At 39.6% G+C, this 16,257-nt stretch overlaps 1 protein-coding gene across 3 annotated transcripts in view; it reads left to right on the top strand.

Annotated features, from left to right (window-relative positions):
* The window catches only part of Efcab7 (EF-hand calcium binding domain 7), a 55,550-nt gene that overhangs the window by 27,487 nt on the left and 11,806 nt on the right, over positions 1-16,257 (top strand). For all 3 annotated transcript variants that reach the window (XM_050136238.1, XM_050136237.1, XM_050136236.1), the window contains 3 exons: positions 941-1,098; positions 2,174-2,307; positions 14,414-14,562. In XM_050136238.1, coding sequence (XP_049992195.1) covers positions 941-1,098; positions 2,174-2,307; positions 14,414-14,562 — 441 coding nt within the window. The remainder of the gene's footprint in view (positions 1-940; positions 1,099-2,173; positions 2,308-14,413; positions 14,563-16,257) is intronic.

Genomic DNA, 16,257 nt, shown 5'->3' with positions numbered 1-16,257 from the left:
CCATGTCACCTAGTAATCTAAGCAACCCACCTAAAAGTATTCTGTATATATATATATATATATATATATATATATATGAGATCCACAAAGATCAAATCAATATCCTTCACACACACACACATACACACACACACACACACACAAAGAGAGAGAGAGAGAGAGAGAGAGAGAGAGAGAGAGAGAGAGAGAGTCAAACTTACAGAAGCAAAGATGTATGGTATGATTTTTCTGAGATACCAGCACTGAGGTGTCAGAGGCAGGAGGTCTACAAATTTAATGCCAGACTGGGCTTCATAACATGTTCAAGGCCAACATGAACTCTACAGTGAGACTGTCTGAAAAAACAAACAACAAACCCATGAGTTCCTGGGTCAAAAAACAAAACAGAACAACAAACAAACAGCAGAATAGAGAGTAATATCGTAATATATAATTCAGCTTTCAGACATATGTTTAACTCATGTAAAAGGTAAACTTAAAAGTATATTTAAGTTTCTTTGGTGCCATCTACATGTTATTTACAAATCATTTATTCATATTTCAATCACAGTAGTGGGAGATCTTTACTACTTCTCTTTAAGAAGCTTAGTGTTTGCATTTTTTAAAAAAAAACATTCTAAAATTACTCTCTGGTTCCTGTTGAAGGCATTTGCGTCACAAACATTTTTGAAGATCTTTGGGAATGAACTAGATGATATATAGCTTCTTCTCTTCTTTGCTTTTAGGTAGTTTTAAAAACATAAAGGACCATATTGTATTGTCTTGTACTAGGACTATTCCTAAGAAAAGGAATTTAAAATCAGTAAAAGGTCAATGAACTATAACTAAATTGATAAAAGTGATTTAAAATAAGTGATGTCTCAAGTTTCCCCTTCAGAAGAAAGATTTAAAGTCATTAAGACGTTTCGTTGTTCATTTTGTTTAATTCTTCCGATAAAAGGTGTTTGGATGGACTGGTGAACTAGGACCAGGAATTTATTGGTTAATTCCTTCCACAACTGGCTGTAGACTAAAAAAAGAAGTAAAACCAGTAACAGAAGAAGCCCAACTTGTATATAGAGATGAAACAGGGGAATTATTTCTTACAAGTGAATTTAGGTAAGTTTTGTTTATACTCACCTGTCTTTGCCCATTGTCTGTGGACTGCTCCCACCCCCTCTTTCTATGACCAATTCTCACCCCTAACTTCCTTTGCCCAGCTTTCACCCCCCTCTTTGTGTGGCCAGCTTATACCCCCATTTTCTGTGGTTAGCTCGTCCCTCTTTCTGCGGTCAGCCCTCACCCCCACCTTTCTGTGGTCTTCTTCCACCCCCATCTTTCTGTGGCTAGCTTTCTGCTTTAACTCAGTATCTTACCACAACATGTTGGGCAGTGCTAAATATATGGGGCAATAGATGTGTTATTTATCTTGACTTACTCATTCCGCAATGTATACATGCACAAAAAGCATGCTTTGTATAACAAATGTATATTTTAAAATTCTTTAAGTAACCAAGAGTGACACTGTGCTTACAAGTCTAGGATTGTCCTTAGTTCCTAGGTTCTGTGCACCTGGCCAGACTTCATGTACAGGTGTCTTCAAGATACCAGTATCTTCTCCACCAGACATTGACTTTAATGGTAGATTCTGTGAGATGCACTCTTGATTTTGATAACTGTCAAAATCAGAAGTCTAAACCTAAGGGTGGTCTTCTATGTTCTAGATGATCACAATGAGATTTGACCACAGACAGATAAAAATGTATTTGGATATACTATAGCTCAGAAAAAATTCTTAAATGCCATTAATATTGTTATCTTTGAAACTTGTTCTCAAAAATTGTCTTTAGGAGCTATAGAGATTGCTCAGTGGTTAAGAACACTGGATGCTTTTCTACCTGGGTTCAATTCCTGGTTCACACGCATCTATAACTTCAGTTCCAGAGGAGCCAGTGCCCTCTACTGGCTCCTTCAGACACCAGGCATGCACATTGTGCACAGACATACATGCAGGCAAAACACACACATTAAATATCTCTGTCTGTCTGTCTGTCTGTCTGTCTGTCTGTCTATATCTATCTATCTATCTATCTATCTATCTATCTATCTATCTATCTATCTGTCTCTATCTCTATCTCTATCTATCTTTAGACTTTTTGTTTTAAAATAATAATTTTCTCTTTTTATAATTTAGGTCAACTTTATCAGAGATATTTGACATCATTGACTTAGATGGAAATGGTCTTATTAGCCTTGAGGAGTACAACTTTTTTGAATTGCGAACAAGTGGTGAGAAGTGTGATGAGGATGCGTGGGCTGTCTGTAGAGGTGAGTGCTTGTCAGACTCCTCCATGGAAGAGCATCAGAGCGTTTAGGAGAGTGGGGAGAAGCCTAAACACGGGACTGGAGAGGAGGCCCAGTGGATTTATTGCTCTTGCAAGGGCCTGGTTAGGTCCTAGCACCCACACCAGGCACCTATAACTACAGTTCCAAGTCTTTCTCTACCCTTTCCTGCCCTTCACAGGCATCTGTGCTCAGATGGTGCACATAAACTCATGCAGACATACACATACACACAGAGTTTAAAGAAGTAAATCTCTCTTTTCTAACATAAGCATTTCTTTTCCTTATGTGATAGTTGGCATACTTACTAAACTATGTGAATTACTTACTGATTATTTCCGCCTTGGGAGATTTACACCCTAGACACTCCCACATGTCTCCTTCCCACCTTCATGTCGAAACATTTTCTTCCTATTCCTCCTTTTCTCTGCCTCCTTTTTCTCCTCTCCCTTCCTTTTTCTTCTTCCTTTCTTCATCCTATGAGTCTAGTTGTTAGTACTGCCTGCGGGAATATTAGCAAATATTGGGTTGATCTTGTGAGGGTGAGCATATGCAGTGAGTTCATGCCTGTAAGAGTCACGTGTCCAAAGACAGCATTCGTCCTCATCCTCCTGCTCTTATGTTCGTTCTGCCCCTTCTTCCACCATATTCCCCGGGCCTTGGGATAGGGATGGTCCCTCAGTAATCAGCAAGCACTTATGTGCTCTGAGTACTTTATTCACTCATTTATGAGTCTCTAGATTAACTACTGCCTACTGTGGAAAAGGCTTCTCTGACTAGGGTTAAGAGCAGGGTGGTGGTGACACACGCCTTTAATCCCTTCACTCAGGGAGGCAGAGGCAGGCAACTCTCCAGCCTGGTCTACAAGAGCGAGTTCTAGGACATACTTCAAAGCTACACAGAGAAAACCTGTCTCGAAAAACCAAAAAAAAAAAAAAAAAAAAAAAAAAAAAAAGAACACTAATCTATCTTGATGTGGGAATAGTTTCTTATTAATAAAGAAACTGCCTTGGCCCATTTTATTGGATAGAAAATTAGGTAGGCGGAGTATACAGAAGAGAATTCTGGGAGAAAGAAGGTTAGAGGAAGAGTCGCCATGATGCTCCCACTCCAGACAGACGCAGGTTAAGATCCTCCCTGGTAAGCTAGCTCGTGGGCTACACAGAATATTAGAAATGGGTTAGAACAATATGTAAGAGCCAATAAGAAACTGGACCTAGCCGGGCCAGGCAGTGTTTGAAAGAATACAGTTTCCGTGTAATTATTTCGGGCATAACCTAGCCATGCGGGCGGCGGGGTGCTGGGGACGCAGCCCCGCCGCTCCTATTTCAACAGATGGCGCCCAGACGTGATGGGCTAAATCCACTTAAAAACCTGAGAGGGCTTAAAAAGGAGAGAGAGAGAATTTAAGACAGCTTTTTGCTGTTTCTGGGTTGCGTGCCGCAAAGAAATTGTCCTGACTCGGCAGCAGGAAAAAACTGGCTGTTTTAAAATGCCGGCTTTCTGGGCTGTGCCGCCATTGTGATCTCTGTCTGGCTCCGGCGGGAGACAGAGCTTATGAATGGAGCATTTGGGTTAAAGTGCTACGATTTGTTTGATGGCAACTAGACTGCTGTGTGCCTAAAAGGGGGACATTGTGTGCTGCAGCTCAGAGGCACAAGCAGCTCCGCCATGCTAATGGTGCAATGTGCAAGGATCAGAGGCACGATCGGCTCCGCCATGTTGGACTGGGCGGAGCCAGCATACAGTACCTGTTTTTGACCTAGGAATGTCACAGCTTAGATTCTTAAGCACTTAGTGATTTAAAGGCGCAAAAGAAAGTGCTCCTGGATAGTAAAAAAGTTACAGATTCACAATAAAACAGATTCAGACACTGTTGGATGAATGTATGTAGGCTTGGGAGAGAGAAGAAAAAAGAATATAAAAAATAAAGTTAATGTCTTAAAAAGAAAAAGGGTAAAGTCTTTAAAGAGACAGAATACAGAAGTACAGATAGTTATAGATTAAAAGAAATAAAGAAAAATAAGCCACGTAAAAATGGAAAATTCACAGAGAATCTGGATTATGTACATTGTGTTTTCTTTAAAATTTTTGACTGTGAAGGAGCTAAGTACAGAGAGACATTCCATTATATGGGCTGCTAAGCTGAACCTGCACATATGTTCTAAAGGTATCTTGACTTCAGAATTTGGATCTAAGGTTATGATGCTTTGGAAAAGTCCTTCTTTTGTTTTCACAGAGGACCAGACCCTATGGATTTCTTCTATTCCAATTTGGTATGATAGACCACGCCCTCCTGAAAGGTTGCTGTGAACACCCTCAAAAAATTACTTCACTCAACTGCCAACTGAGATGACCCTGGCACACAGGTTATACCATGAAAGATCTAATTAACGACGCCCCCATTCAGCAGGAAGCAGTTTGGAGAGAAAAAACTACGCCCATGTTCCCAAATATTGTTTATAAATGTTCTTTTACATTTAAAGGGGGATATGATATAGATATGAATAATTTGCATTGGTATGGATTTTAAGGTCAATTTTGTTATATGTATATGTATTTTTGATCTTGATTAAGGTATTGTGATTGTGTAGTTCATTTAAAATGTAATGTATAATTAGGAAATATAGGTTGTTAATGGATAATCATTGCTAATAGTTAAGCTTGTAGTCATGTTAATTAGATTTTCTAGATATATAGAGATATATTTCAATTAGATAGGCATTCTTCATATCTTTCAAAGACTGCAGAATATGGCATTTAAAATATTTTAATAACTTAGGACTTTTCATGACAAGGAGACACGTCTGCTCCTGGCAGCACCAGCTACTTCAAGAGGAAGATGGGCATCGAAGAGGATCCTTATGGAGTTGGATAGTCATTTGGGCAAGAAACTGCTCTTGCCTGGACTGTTGCATAAACTGGACACAGAGAACCCTCAGAGAGAGGACTGCTGAACTTGCCTAAAGGTGAGATGGTCTTTCGGGGTTCCTGATTCATGAAAGAGTCTGCGAGACATTCTGCAGGACACAGCAGAAAATGACTGAACTGTCTTTGAAATTTCCTGCTTCATGGAAATGTCTCTGCATAACATGGGCCTGTAGGCCGAAGATGGATGCCCCAACGGTACAGAGGAACTTTGGGTGACTGTCCAGGCAGCGAGATGTCTCTGTCATTTCTAGAGTTTTCTTATTTCTTGTTACTTAAGTATTATTATATCCTTCTGGAGTCTTTGATGGAGTTGAAGAATGAATAGTTATAGTTTTCCTTAGTTATGGTGAGAGATAAAATAGATATAAATATTGTAACTGTAATTCTTACTTGATAACTGTTTTGTTATATGTAATTTTACTGTTAAAGTTAAAGCCTTTCTTTTTTGTTTAAACAGAAAAAGGGGAAATGATGTGGGAATAGTTTCTTATTAATAAAGAAACTGCCTAGGCCCCTTGATAAGCCCACCCTTAGGTAGGTGGAGAAAACAGAAGAGAATGCTGGGAGAAAGAAGCTTAGTGAAGGAGTCGCCATGATTCTCCCACTCCAGACAGACGCAGGTTAAGATCCTCCCTGGTAAGCTAGCTCGTGGGCTACACAGAATATTAGAAATGGGTTAGAACAATATGTAAGAGCTAGCCAATAAGAAACTGGACCTAGCCGGGCCAGGCAGTGTTTGAAAGAATACAGTTTCCGTGTAATTATTTCGGGCATAACCTAGCCATGCGGGCGGCGGGGTGCTGGGGACGCAGCCCCGCCGCTCCTATTTTAACACTATCTAATCCATATTCAAGAGGCAATTTTGACAGCATGTCCATTTACTAAAACAACAATAGCAGGTTCCTTGCTAGGGTCTTTGGCTTTACCTTCCAAGCAGTTTTTAACAAGTTTATAATAATGGGTCAATTTCTTCCTGTGGAGCAGGCCACAAATCCACAAAATGCTTGGTTATTCCCATAGCATTCTTTCCACTTTTGCACCAGTGCAATTCTTGCCTGGCATGTTGGTATTGCAGCATTCAGTGGTACTGCGGAGTAAGACCATTGATGATTTTTGTTTCCCTAGTAGCCTGAAGGTACATGCAAGCTAGCCATCAGGGAGCAATTTTCCAAGTCAGTTCCAGATTGATTTCTTTATGTCTTGCAATGAAAACATGTGTGTCTTCAGAAATAGGGTTTACCAGGGTTATGGTCGACAACAAATGGCAACGGTGTCTTAGTTACTTTTCTCTTGCTGTGATGAGGCACCATGACAAAGGCAACTTGTATTTTCTTTCCTGAGATGGGGTTTCTCTGTGTAGCTTTGGAGCCTGTCCTAGAACTCACTCTGTAGAACAGGCTGGCCTCGAACTCACAGAGATCCACCTGTCTCTGCCTCCTGAGTGCTGGGGTTAAAGGTGTGTGCCACCACCACCCAGCTCCCAAGGCAGCTTATAAAAGAAAACATTTAATTTGTGCTTCATGGTTGCAGAAGGTTTTTAGAGTCCATGACCATCATGGCAGCAGGCAGGTAGGCATGGCTCTGTATTAGTAGCTGGGAGCTTACATCTCAATCCACAAGCATGAGGCAGGGGGCAGTAGGTAGGGGGCTGGGGATGGTATAGGCTTTGGAAACCTCAAAGCCTACCTCAGTGACATATCTCCTCCAACAAAGCCACCTTCTTAATTCTTTCTAAACAGTTCTACCAAGTGGGGACCAAGTATTCAAACATGAGCCTCTGGGAGCCATTCTCATTCAAACTGCCGTAAATGTCAATAGCCCATGTTATCTTAGGGGCCTGTAGAGCTTCCCTGGCCAATAACTCACAAGGAGGTGTCTAACACCTGGCACTGAGATTTTCAATTACTAACCCGTGTCTTCTGAGAGAAACATTGTCCAACCATGCAGGTACATGTATTTAAACTCCTTTTACAGAAGGGAAACTACTTTCCAGCAAGCACTCGGCATCACTGAGCCACACCCTGGTTCCGAAACAAACAACAAAGAGTTAATAAATTAGTTTCACTAAAAAAATTAAGAGGTTTCCAGAAAGTTGTTTATACATGTTAAGAATTCTTAGCTGGGCCGGGTGATGGTGGCGCACGCCTTTAATCCCAGCACTCAGGAGGCAGAGACAGGTGGATCTCTGTGAGTTCGAGACCAGCCTGGTCTACAGAGCTAGTGCCAGGACAGGCTCCAAAGCCACAGAGAAACCCTGTCTCAAAAAACCAAAAAAAAAAAAAAAAAAAAAGAATTCTTAGCTGGGCACCTTGGCTCACATCTTTAATTCCAGTATTTAGAAGGCAGAGGTAGGAGGATCTCTGTAAGTTTGAGACCAACCTGGTCTACAGAGTGAGTTCCAGGATAGAAGGGCTACATATAGAGACCTTATAAAACACCAACATAAAATCAAGAACAGAAAAGGAATTCTTTAATATTATTTGTTCTCAGTTAGGGAAGTTCATCCATGCAGATAACAGAAGCCAAGAGCACCACAACAGAATATCATTGAAGATGAGGGTGAGTCAGTTAGGAGGCATCTGAGATTAGAGTAGGGTTTGTGTGCTTAAGCCAATGGCTGAGAAGTCAATGAGAAAGCCTAAAAGCCATAGCCAACTATATAGCGCAGAACAGGAAGTATGGCAGCCAGCTCATAGTCGGAGAGAGAGGACCTCTCCATCACTAGAGTAGTGATGTTTTTCTCTTAGTATGGTTGAGTTTGTACAGTAGGTAAGATAGGCAAGAGTCTGAGTAATCTGTTTCTCCAAAAAGCAAGTAGGATAAAAATAAGATACTAATATAAAGGGTTTTCATAATTTATTTTTATAAATATGTTGTTTAATATTAATCTTCTATTAAGTTTGATAATATACACAGTACCCCTTTATCTATAAAATGTCATAATATTATAAATTTAAGATATAGCTTTTTCATTTTTTAGTTTATTATCACTACTTCATTCCATAGAAGTGAATCATAATTAAGATTTTTCTTTATTTTCTGTCTTTATGTGTGTGTTTGTGTGGTATGTGCAAATCCATGCTTATTCATGCACACAAAAAGGTCAGAGGGAGTTGGTGAGTGTCCTTTTCTATCACTGTTCATTGTATTTCATTGGGACAGGGTCTCTCAATGAGCTTGGAGATAGACTGGAAATGATAAAACCCAACAATCCTCCTGTGGGCTGGCAATCCCTAGCACTGGGGTTACAGGCATGCACACTCAGATTTTTTTATGTGGGTACTCAGATCCAAATTCTCCATCATGCAAATATTCTTACCCATTAAATCATATTTCTAGCCCCTAATTAAGATTTTCTTATGGCAAAAATTATTAGTCAATAAAGTTCTATTTAATAAAATTAGTGGGATTGATACTTAACATCAGCTATTTTGAGAGCTCACCATATACTGGGTGCTAATCTAAGGGCATCTATATATCAGCTTTGTGAGGTAGCCCTGGAACTGCTCTCATTGTACACATTGGGATGTGGAATCAAAGAATCAAAGAGATCAAAAAGCTTGAACAAGGTCAATAAAAATAAAGCAAGACAGTTGCATAACTAGGCTTCAGACCCAGACAGTAAGGTTCCAGAACCCCAAACTTCAAGCTAGCAAGTGTTTCTGAAAATTATTGCATTGAAAATGATTTGGGGGACATAGTTGCTTCAGTGGCAGCCACAATGCAGCAGGGTATATGTAATTTTTAGGTTCTGAAATGTTTGCCTTTCTCATGATAGTCAATATTTACTTATACCAATTGATGATAAAAATACATTAGTTAGGGCTGGAGAGATGCTGAGAGCATAAGAGCACTGACTGCTCTTCCAGAGGTCCTGAGTTCAATCCCCAGCAACCACCTGGTGGCTCACAACCATCTGTAATGAGATCTGGTGCCCTCTTCTGGCCTGCAAGTATACATGCAAGCAGAACACTGTATATGTAATAAATAAATAAATCTTTTTAAAAAAATACATTAGTTAGCTATAAGATCATCTCAACATGCTTTTTTTGGACTTAAAATATTTTGTCTTTGTTTTGTTTATTAGTTGATTTGCTTTTTAAAGGCAAATTTTTAAAGGCAGTTTTGTATCTAGAAAAACTGAGAAGAAGATCTGGAGGCTTCTGGGATCCATCTTTTCCATTCCACACCCAGCAAGTTCTGCGTATTATTAACAATGCCAGTTAGTGTAGTACATTTATGATAACTTGTCAGTGTATCTTACCACATTATTTACTATTATTAAAGTTCACTTACATTGTATAGTTTTACAGGTTTTGACAACTGTTTAATCTCACAAATACAGTTATTGCAGTATCATAAAGAATGGTTTCAGTGCCCTAAGACTCCTCTGCGCTCCATCAGTTTACCTGTGTATTCACCTCCCAAAACCTTGGCAATAACTGATCTTTTTACTGTGTGTGATTTTGCCTCTTAAAGAATATTATATAGCTGAATTGCATATGTTTTCTTCATACCTTTTCATGGTTGATAGTTCATTTCTTTTTATTGGTAACTAATATTTCATTGTATGCACATGTCACAGTTTGAGTCTTTCTGTTTTCTTACTACTTCCAGTTTGGGGCATTTGTGAATACAACTGCTATATACACTTGTGCAGGGTTCTGTACAAATGAGTTTTCAATTATTTACGTTTCAGTTCAGTCAGTATTGAATATGAGGAGACAGTGGTTAGCTCTGGAGGAAGTGCTGTTTTGCAGGTGTTCTATATCAGCCGTTATTTGCATTCCTGTTGAACCACATGTCTCAGCATTTGCTTTCCTGTGGGGTTTTAAGCATTCAAATAGGTATATGGTTGGATCTCGTTGTTGTTTCAGTTTTTAATCCTCTAATATCATTTGATATTTGGCTTCTTTGTGTCTCTCCCCCATCAGTGTAACGTCTTTGGTGTTGTCTCTGTTGGTACCCGACTCTTACTTTTTGAGATGATGTCTTCCTGTGTAGCGAAGCATCACCTTAAACTTTATATGATACCCAGGCTGACCTTGGGCTTGCCATCTATCCTCCTGCTTCAGCCTTCTTAGTGCCGGGGTTACAGGAATGTGTCAACGTGCACAGGTTTTCCTGCCTGTTTTTCTTATTTATTTAATGACTGAGTTCTAAGAGATCTGTGTATGTTTTGAATATGTATCTTTTTTCTCTTTCTTATTTATTCTATGTGTCTTTTATATCATATATCTTGATTGCATCCATTTCCCCATCCCTTCTGCCCCCCTCCAAAAAAATTAAGCGAAAGGGAAAAGAGAAAAAATTAAAAATCTCGTCATAGAAACTGCAGTATGACACAGTGAGTCACACAATATACCCCTTTGTGTATCTTTACTTACAAGTGTTCATTGCAAAGAATCATTGGTTTGAAGTCTCTGGTTTCTATTATACTATTGATGTTGGATCTTCACTGGGCTTCTTCTTGGGTATTCTATGTAGCAAGAATTCTAATTGGTCTTAATGATAAAATCCAGGAGTCAGCTCAGCTATAGGGGTAAATGCTGAAAGATCAGAGAAGCAGAGCAACTGGCCACTAGTTCTTACCTCTACTGAATCCTTAGACCAGATGGGTGATCCTGTCTCTAGGAATCCTCAGACTGAATGCTCAGATCGAATGCACCAAGATCCTGTCTCCACCTACCTTATATTCCTGTCTCCACCTCCCTAGTGCTGGGATTAAAGGTGTGAGCCTCCACTGCCTGGCTATTTCTCTTTTAGACTGATTCAGCCCAAGGTGGCCTTGAACTTCTGATCTTTCTGCTTTGCCCTCCCAAGTGCTGTGATTAAAGGTGTGTGCCATCACAGCCTGGCCTCTGTGGTTAGCTAGTGGCTAGCTCCACCCTCTGCTCTCCAGGCAAGCTTTATTTGTCAAAACAAACAAATCATCACCATATTCTGTTGTTGCCCTGTGTTGTGGTGATCCTGAAGCTTTGGGACTGCAGGTCAGGTTTCTTTATGTGCTCCAGCAGATCAAAGATGGGGTGGGTGTTGGGGCGGGTCAAGTCCTAATCCTGATTCTGGACCTGTGCAGACTGGTTTGTCCACCAGTTCTCCCCTGTCCTCACCACCAGGATGAGCTCTCCAGCATTGTCCCAGCGAATTCACCTCTTGTAGCAATGAGTGAGGTGTGGGGCCAGTTCTGCTTTCACTCCCTCAAGGTCTGCTTTCCTACACCACACTTTCAGGGCCAGCACTACTGTGTTACTCCTGTACTGTGCAGGAGCCACTCTCCCAGGTGCTGCAGCTGGTGAGAGTCAGGGACAGCTCTCCTGCTCTTAAGATCTCATGGTTAGCTCCTACACCTGCTTTAGGCTTTGATGGGAATGGGGGTGGAGCATCTCTCCTCCGCCCATGCTGCCACATGTCAGATGAGTGATGGGGACAGCTCTCCTTTGTTTACAACCTAGGAGCTGGGTCACCTTTAACTCCAACTACCAGCTCTGCTGTGCTGTCTAGGCAAGGAGCAGGGCCCGCTTTCCTAAGTGCTGCATCTGGTAATGGGGAGGGTCAGCTCGCGCTCTGTCTCTGTCTGTCTGTCTGTCTGTCTGTCTCTCTCTCTCTCTCTCTCTCTCTCTCTCTCTCTCTCTCTCTCTCTCCTGTAAGGTTTAAAGGATGAGGAGTAAGGGAGTCATCTCTCCCCAACCCACACCCCTGCATGACAGATGAATAGTGGGGACAGCTCTCCCATGCTTACAACTTTGGGCCTGGCTCTGTTATGTTACCCTGGTGAGGTGCAGGACCTGCTCTCTCGAGTGTCGTGAATTTGTATCTTTTATCAGATATATATTTTGCAAGTATTTCCTCCCAGTTAATGGCTTATATTTTTATTTTTCTAGCAATATTATTCACAGAGTATAACTTGTTGATAAATTGTTTTCTTCCTTAGGACATGTTTTGTGTGCTGTGTTAGCTATTCTTGATTGTCAACTTGACACACCCGGGAGGGAACTGCAGCTGAGAAATGGCTTCTGTTATACTGGTCTATGGACATGTCTATGAGGCATCTTCTTGGTTGCTAATGGATGGAGGAGGGCCCAACACATTGTGGGTAGTGCCCCTGCCTCAGGCAGGTGGTCCTCAGGTCTGTAAGAAAGCTAGATAGGCAGAAGCAGGAAGAAAGCCAGTAAGCAGCAGTTTCTGCCTTGAACTCCTGCCCTGGCTTCCCTTTATGATGGATTGTGACCTGTATCCTGAAATAAACCCTTTCTTCCCCATCTTGCTTTTGATCATTGTCTTTCTAACGGTGACAGAGAAGTAATCTAGGACATATTGTTATCTTTTGAGGCATGGTCTTGTGTAACCCAGAGTGGGCTTGAACTCCTAATTTTTCTGCCTCTATCTTCTAAACTTGAGGATTATTGGCATACTTCACCACACTGGCTTGGTTTGTGTGCTTTTAAAATTGTATCTAAAAACTTTGTCACCAAACAAAAATCTGCCTAGATTTCCTCTACTATCTTGTAGAATTTTTTTTTGTTATGTGTTGTACGTTTCCATCTGTGGATTGTTTGAAGTTATTCTTTGTGAAAGGTTTAAGGTCTATGCTCAGATGTATTTATTCTTAGATATGACTATCCAGGTGTTTGATTACATGGCTGGAGAGTTCTTTAGTCATTGTGTTATTTTTCCCTTTGCTACTTATCAGTAGTATGGAAATATTCTGTTGCATTGACCTATTCTCAGTTCTCTCACTAACACCACTCTTGATTATCATAGTTTTATGCAAATCTTTGAGTCAGAGGTTAATAGGATAATCCACTCTTTTTAGTAGTGTAAGGGTTAAATCCAGGGTAATGTCTGCTAGAGAATTGCTTTACCACTGAGCTTTATACCCATCCCTTTAATAAATTTTAAAAATTAATAAGGATTAAAAATTTTAAGTTTTAAAGGTCATTAAGTTATTGCTGGTTCACATAGTATAGTATTAAAGACACATTTTTCTTTAATACTTTCTTTGTATTGCATATCAAATATTAATTTTTATCTTACTTTACTAAATAGTAGGACATTACTATCATTACTCTCCCTACTTTAATTTGCATATTTTTTCTTGGAAAAAAAAAGCTGTGAATCTATTTCACTTATAAAACATTTTAAAAGATTAGTCAATCAGGTGTGTTTTGTTTTTTTCATAATAGTGCCTAGGAAAGAGTTACTGTCTCATTTCTCTTGAGTGTAATACAGATGGAAGTTGGGAAGTAAATCTTTCTTGTTGTAGGAAGTTGCCAAAATATAATTTATTAATGGTGTTTAGCATCTATAGATTCATTTCAGGATAATCATAATAGGACATGTAGGTGGATAAATAGCTATTAGATATACACAGATATATATATATGCATATATATGTTCAGATAGTGATAGTTTTTACTCACAAATAATGTTAAATGAGCATATTTAGCCTTCCCTTTGGGAATGCAGGTTTCCATTTTCTAGCAGTTTTTCAGAGACTTACCAACAATTTGTTAGAGAAATTATATGTGTACTAGTCTCCTTAAGCCTGACCCCATCAGTTCTCCCTTTCTGAAACTCAAGTAGTCTGGGAGACATTATATCATTTTCATTCAGGTTCTGGTGAGTTGAAGGGGCATTTTGAAGCATGTTAACTTTTTTTTTAACTACCAATATAAACTCTTAATGGGTGGTCAGTTGGAATTTACCAAGAAAAATTACAGTTTCCTCTAACTTTGGGATATGCTTGCACTAGTTAGTTACAAATTGCCAATATCTGGTGGGGGGATCACATCCCATGATGGTGCCTGTGTGGAACTGTGGAAAATTAGAAAGAGAAGTAGGTTTGAAGGATTCTTATTCCCCATATTCTTGCTGACAACTAAATGTTTATGGTTAATAATATAGATGTTTTATTACCTGCATGGACTTTTAAATAATGTATGGAAGAAATGTTTGGGTTTTTGCTTGTTTGTTTTTTATTTGTTTTTGTTTTGTTTTTTTGAGACAAGGTTTCTCTGTAACTTTGGAGCCTGTCCAGGAACTCGCTCTGTAGACCAGGCTGGCCTCGAACTCACAGAGATCCTCCTGTCTCTGCCTTCCAAGTGCTGGGACTAAAGGGGTGTGCCACCACTGCCTGGTGAAATGTTTATTTTTACAGAAAACTTTGACACAAAGAAAAATGAATTAACAAGACAGGGATTTATGGACTTGCATCTGATGGAAGCCAATGATCGAGAAGGAGACCCTCTTGACCTGTGGGTGACTCTACACTCGATGGGATACAATAAGGCTCTGGAGCTGTCAGAGGTAAAACACTCCGACATTGACAATGGCTTTGTTTTTCATGGTATTTGACCTTAAACACTCCTGATAGATGACTTTTAAATCCAGGCACTCAAATCCTTGAATTTCAGTAGTGTAATTAGAATCCTGAGAACATGGTATGTTTCTAATATTTTACTGAAGCTTGTGTTCTTTACTGAAAGAAAAAAAATAGTTACTACCAACTATGATTAGTCAGAGACAAGAATGTTTGAACTTGGGCTGGAGAGATGGCTCAGCAGTTAAGAGCATTGCCTGCTCTTCCAAAGGTACTGAGTTCAATTCCCAGCAACCACATGGTGTCTCACAACCATCCGTAATCAGGTCTGGTGCCCCTTCTGGCCTGTAGGAATACACACAGACAGAATATTGTATATATAATAAATAAAAATATCTATAAAAATAATTTTTAAAAAGTTTGAACTTTTTAATGTGCAGAGGGAAATTAGTAACTAAAATGTATATATTTTTGTTAGAACAAGGTCCGAGAATGGAGTTGTGTGAGAAGAATTGAGTGCTTGTGAGAAAACTCTTAGGAAAACAAGACAAGAGTCTTGTTACTTTAGTTTCTTCAAAACCAGGGAATTGTTCTTGGAATGTGCTGTTGTGCTCCTCCCAGCAGTTAGGAGTGAGCTTACTTCAGATTATTCATTATAGTTGGCTGTTACTTGTTTATATACCTCTATGGAAAAACATGTTTTGGCCATGCTTGGCTTGTTCACATCTTACTCAAATGATTTTTCTTAACCCTTAGAGTATAAATTGTCTGATGCTCTGAATAAAGTTGACTGTTGCATGAGACTTTAGTCCACCTCTCTCTTAGGCTCCACTGTCCCAGGTTCATGACACCAACTTATTTTAAACTGGAGATGTCACAATAGGTACAAAGTTAAATAATATTCTAAGTCCAGAAGAGGAGGAAAAGTAGGCTTTTTAAAATTCTGTGTCTTGTTTAAAATACAGGATTTAAGGGTTTCAGCTCAAGCCACGTATTAAGTAGTAAGATATTTGGTTATAGTTTTAAAGTTTTAGTCATTTTCTCATACATCATTGTAACACGAGTTTTCTGTCCTGCCTGGTCCTGCAGTCCCAAAGAAACACACAGAGGCTTTATATTAATTATAAACTGTTTGGCCTATTGGCTTAGGCTTATTATTAACTAGCTCTTACAATTTAAATTAACCCATAATTCTTGTCTATGTTTAGCCATGTGACTTGGTACCTTTTCTCAGTGTAGCATTTTCATCTTGCTTCCTCTGTGTCTGGGTGGCAATTGCAGACTGAGCCTTTCCTCTTCCCAGAATTCTCCTAGTTTGGTTGCCTGACCTATACTTCCTTCCTGGCTACTGGCCAATCAGCATTTTATTAAACCAATATGAGTGACAAATCTTTACAGAGTACTAGAGCATTGTCCCACAGCACTACATTATGTAATCAAAGACTTTTCTTTCATTTCCCAACCACCCAGACCTGAATAATCACACAAAAACTGTATTAATTACAACAATGTTTGGCCAACAGCTCAGGCATATTCCTAACTAGCTCTTATATCTTAACTCATTTCTATTCATCTGTGTGTTGCCATGAGACTATGGCTTATCGATAAGGTTCTGAGCATCTTTCTCTTTCAGCAGCTATATGGTATCTGCCTGACTCTGCCTTTTTTCTCCATATATATAT

This window comes from Alexandromys fortis, unplaced genomic scaffold (genome assembly GCF_014885135.2).
Source record: "Alexandromys fortis isolate MF-2015 unplaced genomic scaffold, M_Fortis_MF-2015_v1.1 scaffold_13, whole genome shotgun sequence".
Classification (NCBI taxonomy): domain Eukaryota; kingdom Metazoa; phylum Chordata; class Mammalia; order Rodentia; family Cricetidae; genus Alexandromys; species Alexandromys fortis.
The sequence above is the reverse complement of the archived record's forward strand: the minus strand, read 5'-3'. Positions and strand labels throughout refer to the sequence as shown.